We start from the raw sequence: 26,225 nt of genomic DNA on the forward strand, positions 1-26,225 counted from the left end.
GGCTTCCTGACACCGTGGCACATGGCACCGTGGCAAGCCGTGCAAGGAGTGTGGACCCTCTTTATAAAGAACAACAATCTGTCATAACTGCTTCTATAGAATCTCCAGAGAGATAGCTCAGGCTGATTAAATTGCGAAAAAAGACTACCGTCAGCACACAAACAATGTTTTTGACTTGATAAAGAAATTCTCTTCTTATGGATTGCAGCTTGACAGATAAATAGGGTGTTTTTATTGTTTTTTCACTGCATTGCTATGCCTCCCATTGTGCTTCGCATTTTTCCTTATTGCATGCGCAGTCTGCCGCAGCTGTCATAGATAACGCGAGAAATCATATTTCTTTATATAGGGGCACGGAGCGCGGTTATAAACGTAGTTGAAGTTTGCGCTACGTTGTGTCTCCCTGTTCTTCGTGTGTGTTGCCGCGCTGTGCGAATGTAAGTACAGGCCTCCGTCGAGGCCAGTAACCACTTGGCTACTTCCTTTTTTTTTCCTGAACATCGCATCAATTGCACTGGAACAATGTTCTCTGTACAAAGTCCGAGCAACCGACTTCAAAGCTATCTCGAACAAGGCAGGCCCAAGCAAGGAAGCACTAGTAAGCAGGCTGGGCTCACTCTGCCACCAAAAGGACCTCCTACTCCGATGAAATGCCTGTCTGGTCATACACTTTGTAAGGTTGAATATAGTTTCACTAAAGTGGAATTATCCTGAAATGGGATTCACAATGTCGATTCATCATATGAGTTTTCCAAAGGCAGTGTTGTCCGATAAGAAATAACTTATCTAGAAGCTCATGAAGGCATCGGATAGCAATAGCGCAGTTGCAGTTTGCGGAGCGGATATATTTTATTTATGCGATATCTGTGCAGTACATCCCGAAGAGTATTTCTTCTTAACAACTGATGAAACAATCCCAGATCTTTTCAGGAACTTCAAAGAAACTGCAATTTACCCATGCCACAGAAATGCCCGTTTTCTTTTAGGCATGCCTCTACCGGTAAAGCTGAGTATGTAGCTTACAGAAGAAAGACATTGTGCAGAGCGAAAACAGCATTTTACACGCTTTGGCAAGTATATCATGTCCAGGGAGACAAAAGTATACTGAAAAATTAATTTGCAGAGGGAAAAGGATGTAAACCAAGCATTTGTATAACGGTTTCCGCCACACCGTTAACAAGAACTTAGCAGAAAAACAACTCAGTAAGAAGCGAAAAACAAAATGCGCATCATATATAAGCCACGAAACAAAAAGGACGATCGCAAGACACAATGACGGGCTGAAAAACATGGACGACAGCAAGACCACATCAACTTTAGGGTGCCAATTATCATGGGAACGCATGAAACGCGATAATATCTTTTGAACACAGCGACAGATTAAAGCAAAGCCGCTTCCTCAGAAAGTAGACAGATGCTAGTTGCGATTTAGTTAGGAAGGTCCTTCATATAAATGAAGAAAACTAACGAAGCTAAAAGGGAGCCTTGAGGCCGCCCTGAACCAACCGGTACTTCGATAGAATCTTTACCGTTTGTGCTGACATATTGTGCTTGGTTAGAAACTCTCCAATCCAGTTTAAAACTAAAGAAAATGTTTAGCTTGCCGCGATTTAGTAGGAGTAAGTGGTGTTTAACTTTCTCATTCGCACAATCCAAAAATATAGTCTCTTGCAAAGGCAGTGTTCAGAAACGCGTGGAGATCATAACAAAATGTTAATAAATGCGTGTCGCCTGATAAGGACTTCGGAACCCATGTTAAGTGCTATGAAAAAGACTGGCTGATCCCAAGAAGTTAACGAGAAGGGAGAAAATGATGTATTCAAATATATTACATGGAACTGATGTCGAGGAAATTGGTCTATAGTTGAAGGTGTTATGCGTGTCGCTGCACTTATATAGTGAAGCCACCTTGTCTGTTTTCCGTCTACTACCTACTGTGAACTGAATGCAGCCTGCTGAGCACATGACGCACTAAAAGTGTTTCGGTGGTATTTTCTGACCACAGCAAGCGTCTACAAAAGGCTACAAATGGCTACACAGCTTCAAAAGGCGCACCTGTGCTGTGCGATGTCAGTGCACTTTAAAGATTTCCAGGTGGTCGAAATTATCCCGGAGCCCTCCACTACGGCTCTTCTTTATCCCTTAATTCTTTCACACAGCGCTTCATTCCTTACCTTACTGCTCGTTTCGAGTGAACACCGAGATATGCGAGACAATTACTGCGCCATTTCCTTTCTTTTCTTAAAAAAAAATTTTCAACCAAGTACGCGCAGCGCGCTGCCTAGCACTAAAATGTAAGCGAATGAACGCAAAGCAAAGTCGACCACAAATGCTTCACAGTGCGCCGAGCGCGATGCTGAGCTGGAAGACAAGCGGCTGATAGCGATATCTTCTCCAGCCGTGGAAACAGTCAGGGAGACAATTCACGCTGCAGGGGTTCAGCATTTAGGCCGTAGAAGGCAGCAGCGTGCTCAGCAGCAGCGTGGAATATTTGAGCGCGAATAACAGCAACTATTAGTCGAGCTTTTAAGTGCTGCCCTTCTCGAGTAGCGAATTCCCTGCTTGCGCCTACTCACGAAAACGAGACACACTACATTTTGTCTTTCATTTGCTCACGCGCATGCGGGGGTCGCCGGAGCTTGGAGTTTGGAGCCTTTGGAGTTCGCCTAGAAGAAGCACTAACAGCTCCAGATGCAAAGGCACTGAAGGACTTAGCTAATAAATTCATATTATGATAATCACCTAAAGGGCTTCTAGGCATGTTGCCCGAAGCATAGTGGGTAAAAGTGCAGCACAAAGTTGCGCAGCAAGAGTCATGATAGATGGCATCTGTGACATTCTAGAAGAGGCATGCGACCTATTAGTACCAGAGCAGCTGGGACCAAACATGTAAGGACACTTGGTTTTGTTTTTGATGGCAATAATATATGAACGTAACAACGAATAGATGGAACGCGCGGACAAGATTAATGTCAAGCGCCCTTAGACGGAGAACAGCAAGAATATTTAAGAAATACATCCTGAAAGCAAAAAAAATTCCGCTTTTGCTCACGGAGCGACAAACGATCAGTGGAAAGTTTTCTTTCCAGGTGATGCCGTATAATAGTTCTTTTCCCAGAAATTGTAGCTCATTACTTTCTTTTTAAACCCCGGTAGAGCTTGGCGTGACAGCCTTTTGACATTTCGCGGATGTCATGGTAGCCGCACAATAAGTGTTTACAGCGGGCTTTCGCTGCCGCGTGGGAGCTGCCTCAAACTGCGCTATTAAATACCGAAAGATGTAGTGATGAGGCAGCATGACGTCTTCCGTGCCTGGGTAGAATATAGGAGCTTTATTCCCCGAGCGTGGTCTCGCCTGTCTCAGAGGTTGTCTATCGCGGCATTAAGAAGTATTCAGACCTGCATACAAGCCATCTGGATCTAGCCAGCCTCCCCTTGACTGAATGTACGTATGATCTACGACTTGGACTTATGTGGTATGTCGCGAGATGGGCAGGTTCGGTGCTGCCCATAGGATTCGTTTATGGCACTGCGGCTCTTCGATGATTTTAGCTTGAGTACCTTACTTCGCTAATATTCGTGGTTTCACACATGGACGGCGCTTCTTTCTTTCGTTCAAAGGAAATAACTTAAAACACTAATGACTTGATCTAAATTAATGTCTCCCGAGATCCCTAAAATGAGTTTATCTAAAAAGGAGCTAAAATTCCTGAGAGTGGCTCAGCATGCTCATTAAGGTTCGTCCCTTGTTTTGTGCCGTCGTGTGTCGTCGTCGTGATTGCTTTGGTTTTAATCTTTTACCTTTGCTTTTAGGAAGCCAGGTTCATCCTTTTGTAGCATTCATTTGGGTCAGTATTATTCCTTAGGTCGTCTCATTATGAATGTTTTAGCACCGTTCCTTTTCGCGGAGTTTCCTTTCTGATTAGCATGATTCTAGCACCATTTTTGTTGATCTATACCCTGAACCACAGCTTTGGATTTGTAGGCTTTTCGCGGTGTGGGCTTTTTTTTTAAAACACAGATTATACAACCATTTGTGTCGTTTTATACCGTCAGCCATGCCATTGGGCCTCTGTGCTTTTAAAATTTTGCTGCTTTTAACTATAATATGTTTGATTTCGTTTGGTTTAGGGGTTTAACGTCCCAAAGCGACTCAGGCTATGAGAGACGCCGTTGTGAAGGGCTCCGGAATTTTCGACCACCTGTGTTTCTGACATCGGACTGACATCGGACAGCACACGGGCCTCTAGAATTTCTCCTCCATCGAAATTCAACCGCCGCGGCCGGGATCGAACCCGCGTCTTTCGGGTCAGCAGCCGAGAACCATAACCACTGAGTCACCACGGCGGCTACTATCACATGTGTAATTTACAAAAGTGCCAATGCTGAAGTACAGTGACTCCGTAGTTTTCTATATTAGTGCCGCTCAGTTTTTCGACGATTTATCTGCTTGTAGTCGAAAATATATTTTAGTTGGTAGCCACAACAGCAAAATCAAGCTGTGCTCGGTCGCAGATTTCCGCGCGCAAAAAAATATTCCTGTAAGCAGTTGGTCTTCGGACTGGCTTAGCAAGCGTCTTCTTGATAGCATGCGCCCACCTGAAGAGAGGTTGTCACGTTGGCATATCTTTACTTCTTGAACTGTGACTGCTATTTACAAGAGCTAACCAGAGAAAACTCATAACTTGTTGCACCCTGATCAACACATAATAAATTTTTTTCAAGAACTAACATTAAAAGCAGCTTCCTGTTTACATTTTTACGGACACACTCTTCGAGCTCCGAAATAATTCTATCGTAACAAAAATTGTTTGTTATCATAGTATAGACATCCCAAAAAATGCCTGACAAATTTGGCTCCACACCACATCATGAGATTTTGCAGCCGTCACGACTTCACAGACAATCGGAGTACCGCAGCAGTCATGCGAAAAGCTAGAAAAAAACCTGCCTAGGCCATTCTTGTAACCGTCCGTGCAGACGCATGGATGCCTGACAGGCAATTTTTTTACATGGCAGACACTCGTTAACTTTAAGTTCAAACCGCCGCTCAAAAAAAGAAAGGTATAAAGTACAAATTTCCTAGAGTTAACTACTAACTCTAGGAAACTGTTTTCAACAGTGCTTCGCATAAACACATATAATTGCCGTTACATGACTATGCCCTCAAGCGCTGAATAGCGTTCCGGAATTACTGGGCTGTAAATACTCACTATGGAGTTCGCCAAGAACAGCACTCCTGAAATACTTTTAAAATCGGCGCCTTTTATGCACGAGGGGATTATAAGTGTAATCTTAAACGCACTACAGTAAAGACGTGCCACATTTTAAGACGGCTCGTCGACAGTGGTAGGCGTTCACTTTTATCATCCAGGTCGTGTGGGTTCTTTGCATGCGGCCGTGTTCAGCTGCTTTTCTTTTTCTTCATGGAGGGTGTATGTAATTTGCCTCATTCGTTTCGCTGTTTTACGAATCGTAGCGCTCATCCGCACTTTTTAGGCCTCAGCGAAGCGTTTGGCTGCCTCATCCACATTCTCATCTTTCAGTGCACGGCCACTTTGCTGCTCTGCGGCCACCGAACTTTTGAAAGACCACAATTAATGATCTTAAACGTTTTTCATCGAAGAGAATTTAATGTTCCAAAGGTACTCAGACCAGGAGGAACGCCGCAGTGGAGGGCTCCGGATAATTTCGACCACCTGGGGATCTTTAACGCGCAGTGACATCGCAAGTAGACGGGCCTCTAGCATGCCGCTACCATCAAAAGCGGCCGCCACGGCCGAGATCTCACCAGAGCGTTTCCAGTCACCAGTCAAGCACTATGACCATTAAGCCATCGCGGCGGTTGTAATGACAGATAAAATAAACGACGAATATGTAAACTCTGGTCAGTGCTATATATCAATTACAACGCACAGCGGGAGAGGCTGCGGTTTGACCGTATGGTCTTGGGCATTTGGAAACGAAACCGCTGTATTTGCGCCGGCTCTAGTACGAACGACACTAAAGGATATTTATAAGAGAAACTTCTTTTTGCTGAATACCGTTAGAAGGCTAAATCCCGAAATGTTTCATAGAGCTTCGGCTTCAATTTGGGTATGTGTAGCTGCCGCGTGTGTGTAGCCTGATGTTCTGCAACATTCACTGACATCGCAGAGTACAGGGGCGCTTAGAATGTCGCCTCCACTGATTTTCGTCCGCCGCGGCCGGGATCGAACCCGCGTCATTCGGGTAGCAGCTAGGCCCCTTAAACTGAGCCACGGCGGGTGCTAACGTGCGCGAGAATGTGCATATAAGTTCGATAGCAGCATTAGTAGAAGACGACTGTGTACAGTACACAGCGCGAGAGTGTGTTGCAGTTCAACACGAGGCGTGGTGGGCAGCGGCGATAGACTAGTGCTCTCAGTCTCTGTAGGCTCACTGTTTTGCTTTGGCGAGTCGTCAGCACGTCTGGCGACGACGTTAGTTCGATAGTAGTACTAGTTCGGAAAGACAACAATGTGCACGCACACAGCGCGAAAATGTGTATATTGGTCCTATAGCAGGATTAGTTTAAGGCGAAGAAGTGCAATGTTGAGCGCGAGAGTGTGTGGCAGTTTAACACGAAGCGTGTTCGGCTGAGGCGATATCGCAATGAAAGTATCTGTCATGCCCCTCTCCACATGCAGAAGAACATTTTTCTTTAAGGTACACACTGAGACATTACCAGTTAAAACATGACTAGAGAAAAAGGGTATTTTAGTGTCTTTGATGAACTGTCGACTTTCTAATGCTCCTGAAATGATTAGGCATTGCATAAATAATTGTAAAGATGCAGTACTCTTCTGCGTGATCATGCAACAGACATTGTAAAAGAGACTTAATTTGACGCCGCATAATGTGCGATTTCTCTCTGCACTACCATTTGTTGATGAACACTTAGATATCTTATTTTTAATTGGATTGCTTACATTGATGTTTTTATTCATCTATGACTTGATGTTCAGTTTAGTTCCTCGTTTTATGTTCTTAATGACTTGATGACTTGATGTTCAATTTAGTTCCTCGTTTTCTGTCACTGCCGTCTGAACAGGAGAGGAGAACTCCGTCAAGCGGATAGCCGCTTTTTTTGTCCCCTCCTCCATCAAATTGTATTTGATTTTGTGGAAATAAAGTATTATTATTATCATTACATATCCTGTTGAACACACGCATGATGCACCGACATTGTAAATCGATTGTGTCTGCTAAAGACGATTTCTGTAGAATGATTGCACCCCTAAAAGAATTTTATGCCCACACCGAGTATGAACCAGACTGGTACTCACTCTTAGTGCTGTGTTGTTCATTGTCCTTTTTCTAGTTATTTGTTACTTAGATGTGTCGTGTTATTAAGTATTAGCTATTTGACCCTAATTGACTCTTTTCTCGTGCTTCTTTGAATATGTGTGTTGTTCTGTAACTGTATTCTTAATGTTTGAGATAGCTCATGTAAATAAAACATCGCATCATTGTAATGAATACCACGTTGAAAAAGAAAGCTGCGATGTCCTAGTGCTCTCGTGCAGTGGCCAGCGAAGCTGATATGTTCGTAGCCCCGCGGGTTCGAATCCCTGTCGTGGCAATGTTGATTTTTCTTTTTCGTTTATTGGTGGCTTTGGTTAGTTACACTGAGAGCTGTGACGCGGCTCAACACAGGAACGGGCGCTTAAGAGCTGCCCTAATAACAAACAGAATGAAACTTCATTTATGCAGGGTGGTTGGGTATAAGATGTAATGCTTGCTCCTACCGGTTTTCCACTTAGAAGCTGCGAGAGCTCTTTTTTTCCAGCTCCGTTTGGGATGGATGGCAATAAGCCACTAGTCCCTTATTACAACTAAACTTTGCAGCAATACTCAAACTTTATCACCAGTTATCTCTGTTTAGCCGAGTGAGTAGCTAAAGAGATTCATCCCCGTTGTCATTACCACTACGCAAACAGCTGCAGAGCATACTGCGTGTTTCACACCGAATTTCACATCTTTGTGCTTTGCACTGCATAATATGCGTTGCGTTAAATTAATCGTAAGAACGTTGTTTATTTTTCTTCAATAGCCACAATAACTTCTGTCCATTGGTTATACGTTCCGAGCTTGAGCTTCGTTTTGGTGGTGCAGAAACAAAAGCACACAGCAAGGTTTCTTGAGTAATTGCGTACCTGTCCTGCAATTATAACGCTGTCGAAGGCTTTATATTACGTTAAGAGATTTGGTTCTGCCTTATGGACAGACGCAAGCGGCTTTTGGCACGCGATAGGCAAAAACTTGTTTTAGATTGAATACTCAAGGACTGATGTACACCTAAACATGGTAGCTTGTCAAAACATCAGAAAGAACAAGTAAAAGATTGGCATGAGGTGTACAAACAAATAGAACTCAATATAAGTGTTTTTTCTCTTTTTTTCAGAAGAGACGAAAAATGTTTCTCGTTTTTGCGGTGGCAGCAGGCGTTTTCTTTAGCATGGGTAAGTGAATTTTGTGCAGTATTTTGGCGAGCTCACTGCTGTGACTTCTAAATTATTAGGCTGTTTCCCTAAGCTAGAAACAGTTCATATAATGACGTGGTAAGGCATCAGAGTCCTATACTGTCCAAAGTGGACTATGAGAAGTGGCCCCCGTGTCTCTGATGCACCAAGCCCACGTGGCAAGAAAGGTGGTTCTGCAACTAGAGCCCATCTCGTCCAAAGCCTCCTTCGTTCTACGTGGGCCGATGTAGGAGCCCCATGTGGTGCCGACAGGATCCTACAGCTCAGGCCCATATCTGCACAAAATGGGCAGTCCACTAATCTCCATTATTGGTCTTTCATTCAGGCACTCCGCACGAATATCTGTGCTGTAAGTTCCCGAGACAAACCGGGCAGCGGAATTCTCGACCTTTGCCAATTTCTCTCCGTCTCTTGCTGCTCTAGGGTCGCACATTGCGCACCTATAAAGCCGAATAGACCTAACTTCAGTCTTATGAAGCAATTTTCTAGTAGGTAAAAGTGAAGGTATGGCATTGCAGTGCAAAATTCCACAGGTTTTCTAGTTCTGTCTGCCGCGTTTGACCGTTGTCGGCTGCCCATGAGGACAAATGCCGGTTTAGGTCGTCAATTAGACCTTATGGCGTCTAAAAGGCACATCCTAACGAGTTAGGGAACACGTAACCATCAGCGGGCCGACACAGGTATTTCAGCGGCTGTCCAAAACCTAATTCACCCTGACCGACCCATAGCGGCAAAACATTGTGATGCGCCTGCGAATGCAATGATCAGTCGCATGTCTACCCAATATGGGCAGCCCAACTGAAGTTGTCTGGTAGCAGCGGCCTCGGGCGAATATAGACAATGTAGGTTGCCCAAGCTAAACCTATGTCGGAGTAAGGCAGGGATCTCACGTTCCTCACGTTTCCTCGACTTTATTGGGCCTAGTGCTTGCAAGCCTCTTGTATGCTTCCTAGCATGTTCCAAAGTATAATGAGCATAAATTAGAGTTAGACGGAAACCCGTCTGGCGAGGGAAATTCATTCTGCATGTGGGAAAGCAAACACTCGCAAGAGCATCGAAGCAAAAAATGCGTAGAACCGTGGATGCTTCCATGCAGATATGCGCACCTCGATGATAAGCAGGTAACTGGTGAGTCATTGCTTATGCAGGAAAGAGGTTGTGCACATAGGTCATGTACTCCCTTTGTCACAAGTAACCGAACAACAGTTTTTTTTCTTCTCAACGGTACAGCTGAGCCTTTATGCACACCTAAAGACCAAAAGGGGTCAAAACGAAAGGACGAGGGTTCACCTTGCACTAGACACATTCGGAGCTTATGGGCTGCATAAGTGCTTCGCTACGCGGTTAAGAAACAATCTACCGCTGAACAGTTGCTTTTGGCAAAGATGGTATGTATACGTCTGGCCGATTCGCCCCCCTCCCCCCCTTCCGGTTTACCGCTTCCGATGTGTCTTGTATGTCGAGGATGTCTGTGATGCCTTTGTGGGCACGAACTTTACAAAGACGCAGAAAGGAGACAGACGACACGTGCCTTTCTCAAAGCGGGTTTATCGGAAGGAACCTGATAATTAAATAAGAAAGACACCAGCGACAATAATGAAAACTATGACTTATCAATTTAAGCTCACACAGAAACAATATTAAAATATCGGAAGATAGCCTATTTCTTTCTTTGGACGCGAGAGCGACGGTACACGAGCAGGATTTTAATTCGAGGCGTTGTAGAATGCGTCCATCACCTATCTGGTATGTTATTGGGAATGCCCGAAAAGAGCTTCCATGCAGAAACTCGACTTTCAGTTTGCGTTTATCTGACCTTGAAATGCCCTTTGGACGTATCGATTGATAGCAACAGACTTAAGTCAGATGCCGAAGCATGCTTAGACTATGGTCGATGCGATGGTGTCCCCAAATTTGCCCTTGGTAATAGAAGCATTGGCCCGGAATTTTACCTCGGGTTTAGACGAAAATCGATATCCAGCCTAAGTTGACTATGGACAATACAATCGCGACCTCTGAATTTGACCCCGGTCACTACAAAACTTGGCCAACCCCTGATTTTCCTCTTTTCGGATTTAGTCCAAAAGCGATATTCAGGCTAATATTTTTATGGCCAACACGATGAGAACTTCAAAATTTGGAGGGGATCATTTTGATATTTGACGCACCGCACCCCCAAAATTTCAGCTTGTAGGATTTGGGCCAAACTCGGTATCCAGGCTAATTTGAATGGGTTTAATATAGTGGGGACCTCCACGCTACCCCGGGTACGTCAAAAATATGGTCCACACCATCCCTGAATTTGACCATCTCGGATTTGGTCCAGAAACGACATCCAGGTTAATTAGAACGTGCTTAATACAAGAGAGACCTCCGAATATGTCTCGGTCCACACAAAAAACTGAAAAATCAGAGCAAAAGCAAGAATCCCTATCGCTCGGCCATTCGGTGTAGCAGTGCTAAACCGCTGTCATTTTGGATTTGCATTCCTAGCAGTGTTCACTCACTCCGGGAGAGGTGTTGTTCTTGCGCTCTCTAAGACGAATATTCAGACAACTTCCAGTCTGGCCTAAGTAAAGCCCCCGTCAAAAGTATGCAGCCCAAGGGGTTTGGTTGCGAGGCCTGCAGCGTGCCTCGTCATGCATCCTCAGCGATCCAATTCTCTCTACAGAGGAACGTCTTCGTGTTCTCAGTCCTGCCAAGCTTTGGACTGATAGTAATGCTAGGGAGCATCGCTAAACCGCTTACAAGCAAACTCCTTAGAGTGTATGCTTTTGAGGGGGCTGCAAGTAAGTCGGCATAGAAGGAAATCTAAAAGAGAACAGATTCACAGCTCTCAAACATCACGTTACGCTTTATCCCGTGGGAGCTGGAAGCGCGATCTTCATTTCCGCCTTTCTTTGTGGCGCAGAGCATAATCTTCATAGTTTTAGGGGGTGGAGAGGGCGACTCTGACATGTACTTTTCTGAAACGTGCTTAAGACGGTAAGATGGTATGGCCGATGAGCAGGACAGAGTTAATTGGAGAGACATGGGAGAGGCCTTTAACCTGCAGTAGGCATAGTCAGGCTGATGATGATGATTAGACCATGCGACAGACGATTCACATGTGGGATAACAGCAGATCTCCACGGGTTTGCTTCGATGGGAGAAAAATGGGCTTGAGCTGCTCATTTCATTATCTTTATACATGACCGGGCGATGACATTACTTGGGTATTCTGCGTCTGCCAATCTAGATATTTGTGCATTAAAGTTATTGTTTGGAGCATGAATGGAAAGTTTTGCTAGGCTATATCAGATTCAGGAAACAGCGATGCCATTCTTCACGAGTGTAACGTTCAGAGCTACAGCTAAGCAGCAGTTTTTTTGGCGGGGCGACAACACTACCAACCCACATGTGCGGTATTCAGATGCAGCTTGATGTCTAAGAACTGCAACCCATCCGCTTTCGGCACCAGTAGGGTTAACTTGAGTTTGAGCCACATTCTGTGAATGCTTTCAGAATGCTTTTACTTAAACCAGCTGTATTTACTAAAGCAAAAAAGCATCAACATGACGAAAGATACCCTCATGCATACGCTATAATCTCCGGCTAAGTACACAATCGACATCGTTCAAATCTATCTTCCACAGAATGGATCTGACAGGCAACTCTATACAAATGTCTTACTCAGCGGAAAAAAGAAGGGACATGAGGCGCTCTTCATGACGTACATATGAAACAAGCCGACAGTAAAAACTTTTGATTAGAGAATGATAGAAGCAGTAATAAAATATAAAAGTATAGAAACACTCCCCTGTCCTCCTTGCTTTCGATGACTGTTGGCTTCCTTTATATATACAAATGTATATCTCATGAGACGAAACATGAGAATAAAACACCAAAGGATGCAAGCCTCAAACCTTGTACAACTCGCATAACCGTCAGTGCCTGTGAACAAGCATGAGGTTGACATAAAAGAGCATAATAGAGAACGAAGAATTTTGCATATGCAAGAACCAGGTGCCCGTACTAAAGTACAAGGACTATGTCAATAGCAATTAGGATACGGTAGTTACTCTGGCCGTGGCACTCTGCAATAATTCGCCCAGTAGAGGCAACTGTGAGGAACCCAATGATGAAGGCGCCGGTGGCGAGGAATTATACATACCACTTGTAGCGAAAGAGGAAAGAAAGAAAGCCTTACAACAGCGGAAAGGGCAAACACGGCTAGAAATGGCCAGCTAATTGCATGTCTGATGAAGGATGCTTGGTAGGTGAGGATAAAAAAAAAATCTGATTGTACGTATGCAATGCCTCATTAAAAGCAGCCTACCGCAATCGGAAAAATATTTTGACATTTTCTTAATGCGCCAGAAAAAATATTTGAACGACATGCAAAATTTCAGACCGATCAGCATATTGTCCGTTGCCTACAAGGTACCACGGCAATCTATTAGAAATAAAGTGGCCTTAGACTTCAGTCAATGAAACCACGAGACTGGGATTGGGGAAGGTTGCTCGAGAATAGCTGATATTTACACCATCAGTCACGTGATACAGGTATGCGCAGAAAACAGCTAACCCTTGCATCTATCCTTCAAGTATTGAGCGAAAGCATTCGACTAAGTGAAAACCGAAGCAGTTTGTAAAGGAATTCTGCAACCACACTTTATAAAAAGTATATCTAAAGTTACTGGAAAATATTTGCTGTAGCATTAAGCGGCCATAGAACCCCATGGACAGAGAAAGTGATAAAACCTTCATAAGAATGGTGTCATGCAGGGAGACACCACCCCTCTAATACAATTAAACACGTGGTTATAGGGAGCCTTCACAGAACTGGGTTCGCAAAAATTGGCTCGAAAAGATAATGCAGAGTACCTTCTAATTTCCGGTTCATTGATGACAACGCACGGCTAGTGTTACAGCGGGCACAAGTTGCAAAGCATGATTGAGAACCTAGAGAAGCAAATCAGAGAGGTGCCATGCTCCTAAAACTAATCTAAGTGGCCTCGAAAAGCCACAACAGCCTACGGTAGGTGGCGAAGCATTGACAGGTGTGGGGGAAAACATCTACTTACGGCAGGCAGTGACCAGATACCGAGATTACAAGAGTAACGTAACCATGAGAATAAATGAGAATGAATGAGAATGAACCATGAGAATGGCAGATGCTCTGAGGTAATGAACAACAATAGCTTGCCTGTATCCCTGAATGGGAGAGCGCACAAAATTTGTATCTTGTCAGCAATCAACTATTTGGCAAACACTTGGGGCGAAAACGAAAATACTTAAAATAAGTTGAGGATATTATAATGGTAGAAGAGAAAGGAACAGAGAAGAGGGGGTAAACGAATAAATGCGGGTTGGTGATATCGTAATGGAAATCAAGCAGAAGAAATGAGTACGGCCCTGGTATGTAATGTGAAAGCAAGATGATCGATGGCCTTTTCTGTTAACGGAAACGATTTGAAGAGAAGTTTCGCACAGTGAGGGGTGGCAGAATGCCAGGTGGACGTATGAGTTCAGGAAGACTTCAAGAAGAAAATCGCCGCATCTGGCACAGGACAGGAATAATTGGAAGGATATAGGAGATTACTTTTTGCAGTGAAGGTGCATAAGCTATTCATAATATCAGCACATTTTACAAAATGATTGACTAACGTATTTTAATTGGCTTGCCCTGCTGCAGTTGACTACATGGAGCCGAAAGTGGCCTAGAATCGTAGTCTGCCTGGTTCTTGAGAAAAGCTTTTCTTCGCTGTCATATGTGCACTGCTTCTACATTCAGTTAACTCATTTAGGTTAGCGTTGCTGGTACCATTCCATAAATAATAAAGCTCTCCAAGCGATACAAGATCAGATGCTCGGTCAAAATAGTAAACCAGTGAGCAGGGATGAAAACCTCGTTCCCTGTTCTGCTTCGGAAGTGCAGCCCAGAATACCACTTTTTTTCCGTATAAATATATGCGAGTCACACCCACTGATCTCCACTAGGTAGCTGGATGCCGCATTCCCGCTTTCCGAGACGAGCGCGAGTGAAGCCACCGGAAGTTGGACGGCTTGTCCAGGAAGTCGGGTGTCTGCTGTGTATTTCAATGCAAAAAGTCGCGTCTTTCGCCCTTTCATTCTCAGTTTTTTTGCGCTGTTCTCGTGTAATGTCTGCTGTTATATGAAAGGAACAAGCAAGCTGAACGCGAGAAATGTGAGCATTCTGTGCAGAACCCTGTAGTTTCAGAGAAACCCAAGAAAACAGGCATGAAGGTCTCACCTTACCACGGTAAAGGAGTACGTGCATTAAACACTATGTTCTTATCTGGTTCTTGCCTTCCGAGCGTGAAGGAGAAGAAGTGGAATGACGATGAGACTAGGTCATCTTAAAACGGAATTTTCGTGTAGCAAAGAAAGGCACAGCGCGAGAGGAACGACTGAGAAGAAAGACGAATTCTGCAGTGCGCGTGAGAAGCGCTGTTAGAAGTCAACTGCACCAAGCACCACGAATAAAAGCCCATTCAGGCTTAACTTGCTACAATACGAAACAGTACATGACAAGCTCCGTCGAAAAAGCAGTACCATACCTTTTGGAGGCGCTAATGCGAACCAACCGAACACCGTCGACACCTCACAAAATAGTAGCCTAGCCCTCGCTCCGGTTTTGTCTAAACATATTTCGCTAAAATGGTCACTGCAAAGTCAGCTGCATGGTGAAGGTTTCCATCTATTCTTTCTTAAATTTATCCCCCATTGATAGCATAACTTGGCCTTGAGCGCGGGAACGTACATCACAGTAAAGGGCGGTGTTGGCGGTGGCAGCTACGAGACGACACAGAGCTGAGCAGCCGAGGTTCCATACTCGCTGAGTGTAGCGACGTCCTGTCGTCTGTTAGTGTCGCCCCATTGCGATGCAGTGGGCCCTTATTTTTGAAACGTCTTTCTCGAAGACTTCGCTGGTCTCCTCGCTCAGTTGGCGGCGCAAAAGGTAGGCATTGTCATGGAAAAAGACGAGAATGGCGAAAAGACAAAATGCTAAGTGAGAAAACAAAACTGGAACTGAAAAACCATTCTGAGGCCCGATTTCGTGCCCTGCCAAAGGCTGACTTCCTGGACAAGGCCGCTTACTTCCGGTGGCTTCACTTTCGGGCGCTCAATGTGCCATCCAGCTCCCTAGGGGAGATCAGTGGTCACACCGAATGATGTTGGAGCCTGCACTTTCAAGGACTGTCTCTCTCTCAAGGTACTAAAGGGTCGAGTTCAAGCGCTCACCGTATACTGCTGCCAGTGTAGGTGTGCAGATCTCTTCTATCAAATCTGTTTGGTAGTTTGCATTGTGCTTGCAATACATGTCAATAATGGCGTTTGGGCTACATAATGCAATCTGGAGCCATGTTTAGCAGAGGTGACCTTGGCAAGCTGTGGATGCTTACATTTGACAATAATGCACGAAGGACAAGGAGAACGCGCAGAATAAAACTGTTAAAAGTGTTTGCTTTAGTTTTTCAAACACCACAGTATGTATGTTTTGGGTGCTTTGAGTCTCAGACTTTGCATCTACTCCATAAATACTTGACAGCCGTGCCACGGGTGCGCATCGTAGTTTTCGAAGGAGAACACCATTTCCTTCACTACCCAGAGCTGCGCCAGCTGAAATCTTTTTTTAGTCTCTGAATTGTCATCAGTCTTATCTAATCGAGGAATTTTTTCCTTTTCACCCAAAGACAGGCCTTTTCTAAGCGTAACTCACTACCGCAGGCAGTAACATGCGGGAATAAGAGCGAACGCTTGTCTTACTTTATGCTTATATTTCATGATCAGTGCTACGATAGGCAAAAAAGAAAAAAAGTGCAAATCAAAGGACAGGTAACGCATCAGCTACGCTTCAGTGTCAGTATCAAGGGGCGACGTATCACTGCTTTTCACAAACTACACTGCGTACTTGTGCCACGGTTTTTATCTTTACTTTTTTTTAGCGTAGCGAGACGCAAGCTGTAAAAACATCGCATATTCGCAGTGTTGTATATATAACAGCTAACTTGTCCCCCGGGTCAGTATTCTGTAACGATCCATTCTATTTTCCATTTTGCTTGGCTGTGACGTCAACCTGACGAAAGCAACAGAAGTCGGGAACACAAAGGGCTAATCAGGCTCAACCGGTCTGGTGGCGGCAGCGCCGCTAAGCAGCCTCACGACGCTCCATCCTGTCCGGCTGAGTCGGACGAACAACGCTGCGCCCATTCGGCGCAAGAACGAGTCTCCTTTTCTTTGCTGCGACTGAATTAGTGCCGATGGAGCTTTGTTAGGCACGTCAATGTGTCGACGTGCTCCGTCACTCGTGGGCGTCGGTGCCGGTCGCCGAGTACGACGGGGGCTCGAGACGCTTTTACGTATGCGAGCGGCATCATGGGCATGTTTCTGCCAAGAGCAGCGTGACGTCTGATCTAACGCCATATGGCAACGGGAACTGCGACTAAGGATAGAGGACCATGTGAAGTGAAATGGAAGTGAGTCGTTGCAGAACACGGCCACAGTAGTGCCTTTTCTTGCTATTAATACTTTGTGTGCTTTGTATCGTTAGGTGTGGCTCCATATGGGGCAATGAACACGTTTGCTCACGCCACCTTCTCATACTCGCCACCCCTATAATGAAAAAGGCTGCGCCAGCTTCTTTGGGAAGGAATTGGCGGTGTAGCTTTACCCCAGACATCCGTGACGTACATGCCCTGATGCCTACCACGTTTTCTTGTGAATACGGAGGGCGGCGATAGTACCTGTGTTTCATTGTTCATTTTTATTGCTCTAAAATATTCAATTGAAGCAGCACCTTCTTCGTGCAACGCCGAAATTTATCAATATTCTACTTTAATCTGACCTCCTTGCCCCGTTCACATACGATAGTGCTCTTTTAATCACATCATTTACCTGCCGTCATAACAGAGCAATTTCCAATAAAAATTAAAGCAATATGTCATCTCTCGCAATTGCAGGCCTTGGCGGTACCCTCCCAACCAATCCCATGCCTAAATGCCATGATCCCAAAACAGTGGTGTCAAATGGAAGATGGACGGTAAGTGTCTATATGATGCCAGAGCTTTTTATCACTACATTGAACAGAGATGTTTCAATTCCTTACCCTACAAATGCACAAAAACCTCGCTAGCACACTTCTCAGAGGCCTGTCTGGCTATCATCGATGCTTCAAGAATTTCAAGCGGTGTTTAGTTATACATCGCTTATCTTTACCTGCCCAGAAATCGGTGTGCACGCGCTGTCAAAAAGATTGGTAATGCTCTGGAAAACACCACAACACGAATCCAAAGACCTCGCATGTTAAAGAGTCCAATGACATCAGATGCCAAAGAGTCCAAATTCCTCATAGGGTCTTGACTAGAGAACAGAAATATTTTTTGCCACTTACACTTTGACAGCACAAAAATCGCAAATCTTGTTTAAAAACTTAGGCGCACCAAGAAGGGCGCTCTTCTGGACAGTAAAAGGACAAGAAGCAAAAAAGTATGAGACTGAAATTTTCTTTAATATCATTCTTTGCCTCCTAGTCAGGAATAATTCAGGAAAACTGTCTGAAAAAATCGTGGTTCTGCTCGGATAGCGCTGTTTTTAATTAGGTCTTGAAATCTTCTGGAATTCAAAAATTACGAAAAATGGCCAAATTGGATTGAATTTATAAACACAATTGACGCCGATTTTTTGAACATTTATTTTGATGTCTTTTATTGCAGAGTAATAAAATATCTATGAGCTGTTGAATTATAATGTTTTTAAAGAAGATATGATTGCGTAATGCAAACCATATCTCATTCAGTTGCCATTAGTGAATAATTTCCCTTCAAACAGTACAGTTCCGAATTCGACTTTTGAACCCAGTGAATATGATTACTGTTTACTTAGCATACTAGCAGAGTCTCGAAATATAGGTTGCAAGCATGTTACTTCTTGCTGGCCTTGTTTTTATTAGGTCTAACGTTTATAAATACCCTGTCTCACCCACTCTTTCCGGCTTTCGCTAACGCTAACAAAAACAAATATCCCGTTCTCCCTAACTAAACATTCTCGGCTACGGGAGGTGGTCGGTTTGGCCCTCCCATATACCGCTTACTCTCCAGTTTCTATATATAAGCACAAGTCATGGCACGGCCTTGGGCTCTGATTCTAATATGCATGGGATGGAAAAGCAGCCTCCCTATCAAATCCCGCAGCTTTGAGTTTGAAAAGGGCCACAATATGCTTTGCAGCATATTGGCGATCCGTCGAAGATTGGCGATCCGTCGAGGGGCAGGGGAAGGAGTTGGCTAAAGACCGTTTCCCCAAGCATTTCACACCAGTAAGGCCAAGCACCAAGCTTGAGTAGATCTTGCATTCATTAGAACACGGGTGGGTAAACAGCGCCTCTGGGGATCGAACTCAGCACCTCTTGAATGTCAGTCGGGTCTTCTGTATACTAGGCCACCGCTTCGGTGGTTCTAATTTTAACTTAATGTAAATTTATGGTAGGTGCTGTTCATTTGCTACATTTATTTATTTTCTGCTGTTTTTATGAATTTCAAATCAATGCGCACTCATCATAAAAATGATCGTTAACGCGTTTTAAGACTGCCACTTTTCCTAGTGTTAACATCAGTACATGTGAGTAGCCATGCACGCTTACCCGGTCAGCACGTAATTTTAGAACGCGTTCGCAAAACGTCTCCGGAGCAGTATGACGTTCTCAGAAAAGGCAGCATCAAAGGAGTGGTTGTAATCGTAAGAGGATGATGTGAGGATGCTGCGCAATAAAATTATGTTGAAAGGATGATTAGTTAATTAATTAGAGCCAAAAATGTCGAAAAAGGTAGAAAGAGCGCGGACGTCGAATAGTGAGTGGACGGGAAAACAGCCGTGGACGGCAGAATAGTGGAAAAATACATAAAGAAGTGAATAGGAAGTTTTAAATGAATTTATCTGCATTAGATTAGTGATAATTGATCTAACAAAAAGTTTAATTGACGTAGATTAGTTAGTTAATTGAACATAGACACAGAGAGAGGAGAAAGGCAGGGCTGTTAACCAGAAAGGTTTCCGGTTGGCTACCCTGCACAGGGGAAGGGAATGAGGGGATTAAAGAGTGAAGAGAAAAGGAACGGGAAACACAGTCACAATCTGTCGATCAAGGCAGTCTCTAGCCGCATGTTTCAGTTGCATGTCCTTCATTTTGCTGCAAGCACCACAAATGCGATTCGTATAGTGATGGAGAAGACAGTGATAGGCCTTGCATACAATAAGCGTAACGTTTAATAGTCATTATGTTCTTTCTTTTGTTGATTTATGTGCCAATTACAAAGATTTTTGAATTTATTTTGATTGTATACCTGAGTATGCATTTGTTTGCCACTTTATTTTACACTTGATTGCTCTTGACTTCTATGCACACTGGTATGCTGGTCGTATGTGAACCAATTCTGGTGAAATCCCCAAATAAAATATTTAATAAATGCATATAGATACAGAATTTATCAGCTGCAATGGATCCAGATTTAAAAATGAAAACAAGAGCTCTTCGAAATGGGAATGAAGTAAATCCTGTTAAGAGACATGTAAATTACAGGCCACAATGTTTTCGTTCTCCCAATTAAAAAAGGTTAAGAATGGGTTGAGAAGTGTGCCACAACACTATGAATCTCCCTATTCTGTTAATTACTTGATAATAGGCAACTGAATTTGTAAATATGACATCATGATATCATATTGAGCAGCCAATTTCTAATTCACATTTACACGCACACACACACACGCGCGCACACGCACACGCACGCACACACGCGCGCACACGCACACGCACGCACACACGCACACGCACACGCACGCACACGCACACACACGCACACACACACACGCGCGCACACGCACACGCACGCACGCACGCACACGCACACGCACACGCACGCACACGCACGCACGCACACGCAAGCACACGCACACACACGCACACACACACACGCGCGCACACATATATGCAGGGCGTGTTTGAAAAACAAGGCTTCTGAGCCAGAATAGGTTTTTTGTTCAGCATAGCAAGGTCAACAGTGGTGTGCTTCATGACACGTCTAAAATGTGCTTACTTCACTTTTTACCTATTAAAGATAGGCTCCCAATTCATTAAGAGGTGCGTTGCCCGCCAGAAGTGCTATGCTCATCAGTTATTTGATATTCAAAAACCCCATTCTCGCCGCCGCTGCAACGCTATAAATTTGGGTGCTCATAGAGGCGAAACTTAAGCCACGCGGCCTGAGAGGGAGCTAGCCATGCTGCGAGGACTGTCAAAAAGCGAAACGTCACACAATACCGCGCCTCGTATGTGCACTTTACTCGCTCGTTGCTCTTACCTGGGTGCTGCGAAAAGAGCAGCTGACAGGTGCGCGGCTGTATGACGTGGTCTCGTAGGCACTCCTAACTCCTCTCTCACCAAGCGGTTACGCTTTTACTTGTATACGGCCCAAATATGAAATCGTAATTAACTGCAGTGGTGAGAACTGAATTTTCAGAAATCTAAAAGTTTTATTCACTTCACTTTTCATTAACAAAACTCATTAGCAATTTTTATTGCCAATTGACTTTTCAGTGAAAATTAAAGGGGGTGCTAAGACGGTATAATGAAAAGTTAGCTATTGAATACCAGTTTCCCGCCTGGAAGTTGATGTTTTGGCTGTACTTTATGCACACTGTTGCTGCTGACGATGGTAAGCCGAAGAAAGCGCCACTCTGATTAAAAAAAGTCTTTTATTTTGGAGTTGTAGGAGTCAGGTGAAACACCCTCTATATATCCATGGTGCTTTCTTAATCTTTACTTACTTTTTTTTTACGCCCTCGTATTGCGTTATACGAACTCTTGAGTGTCGTGCTGATCGAGAGCAATAAACAAGATCGATAGCTGAAATTACGATATAAACTTTGAAGCTTTCGGACCAGCGTGGAGGACCAGTCACATAGGTTTTAAGATTTCTCAATAGGCATCGGGTTTCGAAATACCTAGCATGAGGTAAAGAACATCGAAAACTATATTGCCTTTTCCATATTGTGCTTCTTCAGGTGGTGCCGCTGCGCACGGCGACATCGCAAATACAGTGTCCACATGTGCTGCATCACATAATGCATGAATACGACTGTACTTGCTGCATTAATAATTGGAGCGAGATTATTTATTCAGTTTTATCAACGACTAAGCAAGCCTCCAATGAAAATTTCAGATCACCCTTCAACGCTATACAGAAAACTGCAATTGCACGTTAAATAACGGGACGGCTTCGGTATTTCCGGAAGGCACGCCATGCTTCGTAAGTACTTTTCACATATAGCCGCGTAGTTATGTATCCAACTATTTAAAGGTGGTCCTCTTCTTCCCCAGTCGGGAGCCGTCGCCTCGCGTAGGTGTAAAATGGGTAGTTTCCGAATGCATATTCCGTCACCGCCGCCACTTCAACATGTATGCAAGAGTCTCATGGCACTCTGATTAATTCTCTAGCGCACTGAGTTAGCACATTAGTGCGCTTGAGCATGTCGCTCTATTTTTATGATCTTGCGCCCTTTGTAGGGCCCAGTGCACAAGTTGAAACTATCATGTTTTTTCGGTTTCTTCAACCGTCCATTCCATCTGATTGCTTTGTCATACAGCACCTATTAATGTGGTGGGCCCTAGAGTACCGATATGAGTTCAGGTGCGAGTCCGGGGATGATACAAAATAGAATTTGGGCAGAGAGAAAATACAACACCCTCATTTATGTCTCAGCCACGTTTCTAGCTTTTACAGAACGATTAGAAAACGGCAGAACCCAAAAGGATACTCGTGCACACATGGGGATGACCTACGTTCAGTTTGCATAATATGACAACAAAATATGGCATCGTGGATTTGCGCGGGTAGAAACAGACGGACAAGACCGGACCTTTATTTCTAATATAGGGTGACGCTTTTTTGTGTGAATACAAGGGAAAGATCTCATTGGCGATCGCAACGGCCCTTGTTCGCTTCACGAGCCTTCATTGTTGAACCTGTAATAAGCTTATTAGCGTCCCATCTAAGAAAGCTCGGCCGGGGTTCGGTACGAGATTTGCCCTTTTGGGATTGGAAGCTCGCATATTGGTGGTAGAAGGTGGGGCGCCGTCGAATGCAGCACAGCTCTCGGAGTAATGTGTGTGTGGGGGGAGGGGGGTGATACATATGATAGAAAAAATGCAGGTTGAGGTATGTCTCTGTCTGAAGTCTGGACCAATCTATGACGCTTTTTCTGGGTACAGATCAGTACGGCGGGAGCAAGGTAGTTCATGCGTCGAGGTCGTTAGCTATATACCCATTCCATTTTCCGTGGCAGACAAAACAGGGCAGGAAAGGGAAGGAAACTGACATTTGTGTGCGGAAAGCTTGTGGGTGGGATTTTTCATCTAGGATTCTTCCAACTGCAGCGGGCCCCACGACAGCTCGTCTAAAGGCAGTCCGCGTATAAAAAAAAAGCGGCAGCGTTTTAACGTAGTTACACCGAGTGGACGTGCAAAAGCATGAGGTCATTCTTCGCCTCTTCTTTCTGGCATGTGCACGCAACCGCGTTTATCGCTCTTAAGCTTCACACACTCTCTCCATTCGGCGGCAGCCCAAGCGACACTACTTCGAACTTATCCGAGCTTCGTCCCATTGGTTGCAGCTTGCGCGACGCTCCTCCGACCTAATCCGAGCTTTACACAAGTTACTTGGTTGGGACATTTTTAAGTAGTGCTTTGGTACCAAAAATGAGCGTGCTGACCTAAAGGAAATAGTTCGAGAGAACTCGACACACAGCGAAGACGCGGCGACTGGTGGAAACAGCCGCTCACGCATCAAAAAGAATTCCAGGAAGGCTGCTTCCAATGCAGCCGCGCAGAAGTGCCCTAGGCGCCTCTTTCTTAACCTTCTCCTGTGCTAGCATATCCAAATTGTGGCTTGTCCGTGCTCTATGGAAAAGGACGATGAGACCTCGTCGTGTGCGGATGCTTGGTCAGCGCTTCTGTGATTACGTCCTACAAAGGTTTCTCAGTGTAGGCTCAGCGGTTGTTACGAGCGGGCTCCTTGAGCAAGACGGCCAAGCCCTTCTGATGGCGAGCACGATGATTCACCCTCAGCTACAGGCCTTGTAAAGATTAACAGCTAGGAGCGTGTTGCTGGTGTTCGACTTCCTGGGTCCAGCACTTCAGGACCTTTGAAATAGAACGGCTGGCCAGCTTCCAACATTTCGTAAGGACGCCAAAGGCGCTGCGTTCTTCCAGTTATACCTATGTAAAAGGCGTTGAGAGAGGAATCTCAGGTTTCCGGCAATAAGTTTTCGTCAAGCACTTCTCGATATTTAACTTATCGTAAGCAATCCCGCTTTCTGAGCGCGAGCCCTTTTTTGGCCCTGCACCGACACTACCGACGTGACGCAGAATCGCGATATAAATATTACGGTACGTGTTTTCCCGAAAAAAAAATTGCCACGGTTTCAACTAAGGTTACACATACGGAAGCACTGTATGACTTAGTTTGGTTTTGCATCGATGGATACTTGTAGCCATTGCTCACTCTATACAGCGCTATCTGCTGTTTACTTAGGGAAGCTTTACACGTTTTGGAAACCTTTGCGTTGGCTACGTCTACCTCGTGGAAAGCAGCAGCAATGCCGGATGCATGGATTCACTTACCCTGTCGAGATTTTGCAGACGCCAGTCTTTCACATACGTGGCACGGGTAGCCGAACGGACTTTGCACAAACCCTCTTGGAAACTTGGCGGTAGTAGACGCGGCAATGGCCAACCGCATTTCAAATTTACATGGCATTCGTTTAGTTCCGCGGTAAGAAGCCGGTGGTAGTGTTCGAGCAGTAGCTCTCTGTCTTGCCCGTTTTCGATTTCACAGTTCCTCAAGACGAATGGCTCGCTGTCTGGCGTTTCGGCCACTAACGCGGCCTGACGCTTCTGTCGCTTATTCGCAAGTTCTTCATTGCGTTTAGCCACGTCCTCTGCATCTGTATACTAATGCTGACGCCGTCTCCTTCTCGATGGGCATCAGTAAAGTGTAGTGGGCGAAACTCCTTCGATATGTTACACCGACCCAGATCGCTTTCAATCATGGAGTGATTTGCTTTGCTTGATCTTGTTAGTTCGCGCCACATATATGAAAGATGACGAAGACGGCGTTGTGCAATGCGCAGCGTAAGAGAGGCCATTAAGCCTGAGGACATCATCATCATCATCAATAGGGGTCACGCTTCACACAAACTTGATGGGCCGGTTGGCCCGCGTGAAGTAGTCAAGGAATAAGCACGGGTTAATTATGTCTCAGACGCAATAAAGAAGAAATGAGCTTGGGCAGGGCATGCATTGCAAAGGTAGGATAGCCGATGGTCATTAAGGGAAAAGGGCTGGATTCTAAAGAAGACTGCCTCACTGCTGTTATCAAACTCATGCCTACTCTTCCAGTGATGTTCTTCAGGAGTTCCAGTGAGGTGAAATGTGGGGAACTTATTCCATGCTGGCACAACTGCGGGAACTTCAAGTAAATTGTTGTTATAAATGAACAAATATCGTTACTTGCCGGAAGGCGCAGGAAACGCTGAGTCTAGACTGCCGCTGGGGGCCGTAAGTAGTCCGAGAGCACGAACATTAGGCAACAAACTTTTACTTCTATTGATGCATTCATCAAGGGCCGCACTTCTCTATGGCGCCGACTCAAAGCCGCGTGATTCGGCAAGAAAGAATAACCCGGAAAAAGTCTACACACAGGTGTTACTACAGGGTGGGAGAAAGCTGGGGTTAACAACAAGTTCATTCATGCAGTGCATAGTAATAAGACTTCATTCGAACCACGTGCACGATTTCAGTATGGTTCGACCAGTATCTACGAAGTATCTACGCAGTATCATTTCAGGAAATGCGCAGTGACGAGATGTCTTAACCCACAATAAGTCGCCTGGATCGTAACTTGCAAATCTTCGTCCGAGGTTATTCCTAGCAGCGTCAGTCTTTTGTTGACGGCAAATTCGCAGCCGTGCAAATCGCCGTGTTCTCTGAGAAGGCTGAAGAAACATGTCGACGTTGAGTTTAGTGTCGCAGTAGGGGCCAACGGGCAACATAGGGATCAAAGGAGTAGTCACTTGACAACCGAAGGCATTCTGAAAGCGTGTAAGTGGTATCTTCGCCTAAAACGCAGTGGTGTAAGCAAACGTTAGAAACAAAAAAAGTTCCTTTTCATGTTCTACGCTCCATCCCGTTCTTATTCTTCAAGTTATTTCACTGTAATGATCGAGATCAGTGGCCACTGCCTGCCCTAAGTAAGCGTATTGCCTTACCGCTTCCAGCACCTCGCTATCAATCGTAAACGGATGTTCCCTTCCGCAACTGTTGAACGCTACTTTGTTTCGCGCATATTAATTTTTAGACCCACTTTTCTGCTGTCTCCCTAAAGCATTCATCCTGCTTTGCAACGCCTCCCCTGAGTAACTTAGCAAGGCAATGTCATCAGCGAAACGCAGATTAGTAAGGTATTCTCCATTAACTGCCATCACTAATTGTTCCCAGTCCAGGCCTCTGAATACCTCCAGTGGCCCGCGGTTCTCTTAATGGACAGATGAACGAAGCGTGACTTAGCATCATATTGAAAGGTTCCTCCCGTAGCGCACAAACAGGGGAACACATTATTGACTTGAAGGAAGGCGGCAGCTGTGTCTTTAACGACGTGCTGGAAC

At 44.8% G+C, this 26,225-nt stretch overlaps 1 protein-coding gene across 4 annotated transcripts in view; it reads left to right on the forward strand.

The window, feature by feature from the left end:
• The first annotated feature begins 311 nt into the window (after window positions 1-311).
• LOC149369666 (uncharacterized) overlaps window positions 312-26,225 on the forward strand; it is a 48,453-nt gene continuing 22,539 nt past the window's right edge. The window contains exons 1-4 of one of the 4 annotated variants that reach the window (XM_089559205.1): window positions 312-437; window positions 8,426-8,483; window positions 17,471-17,550; window positions 21,725-21,811. In XM_089559205.1, the coding sequence (XP_089415331.1) occupies window positions 8,438-8,483; window positions 17,471-17,550; window positions 21,725-21,811 (213 nt within the window). In that variant the 5' untranslated portion in view covers window positions 312-437; window positions 8,426-8,437. Of the gene's footprint in view, window positions 438-3,166; window positions 3,446-3,482; window positions 3,738-8,425; window positions 8,484-17,470; window positions 17,551-21,724; window positions 21,812-26,225 lie in introns of those variants that run through there. The other 3 variants (XM_089559197.1, XM_089559194.1, XM_089559211.1) reach the window with 3 other exon arrangements.

Source organism: Amblyomma mixtum, chromosome 1 (assembly GCF_055824585.1).
Source record: "Amblyomma mixtum isolate Tamu chromosome 1, ASM5582458v1, whole genome shotgun sequence".
Classification (NCBI taxonomy): Eukaryota; Metazoa; Arthropoda; class Arachnida; order Ixodida; family Ixodidae; genus Amblyomma; species Amblyomma mixtum.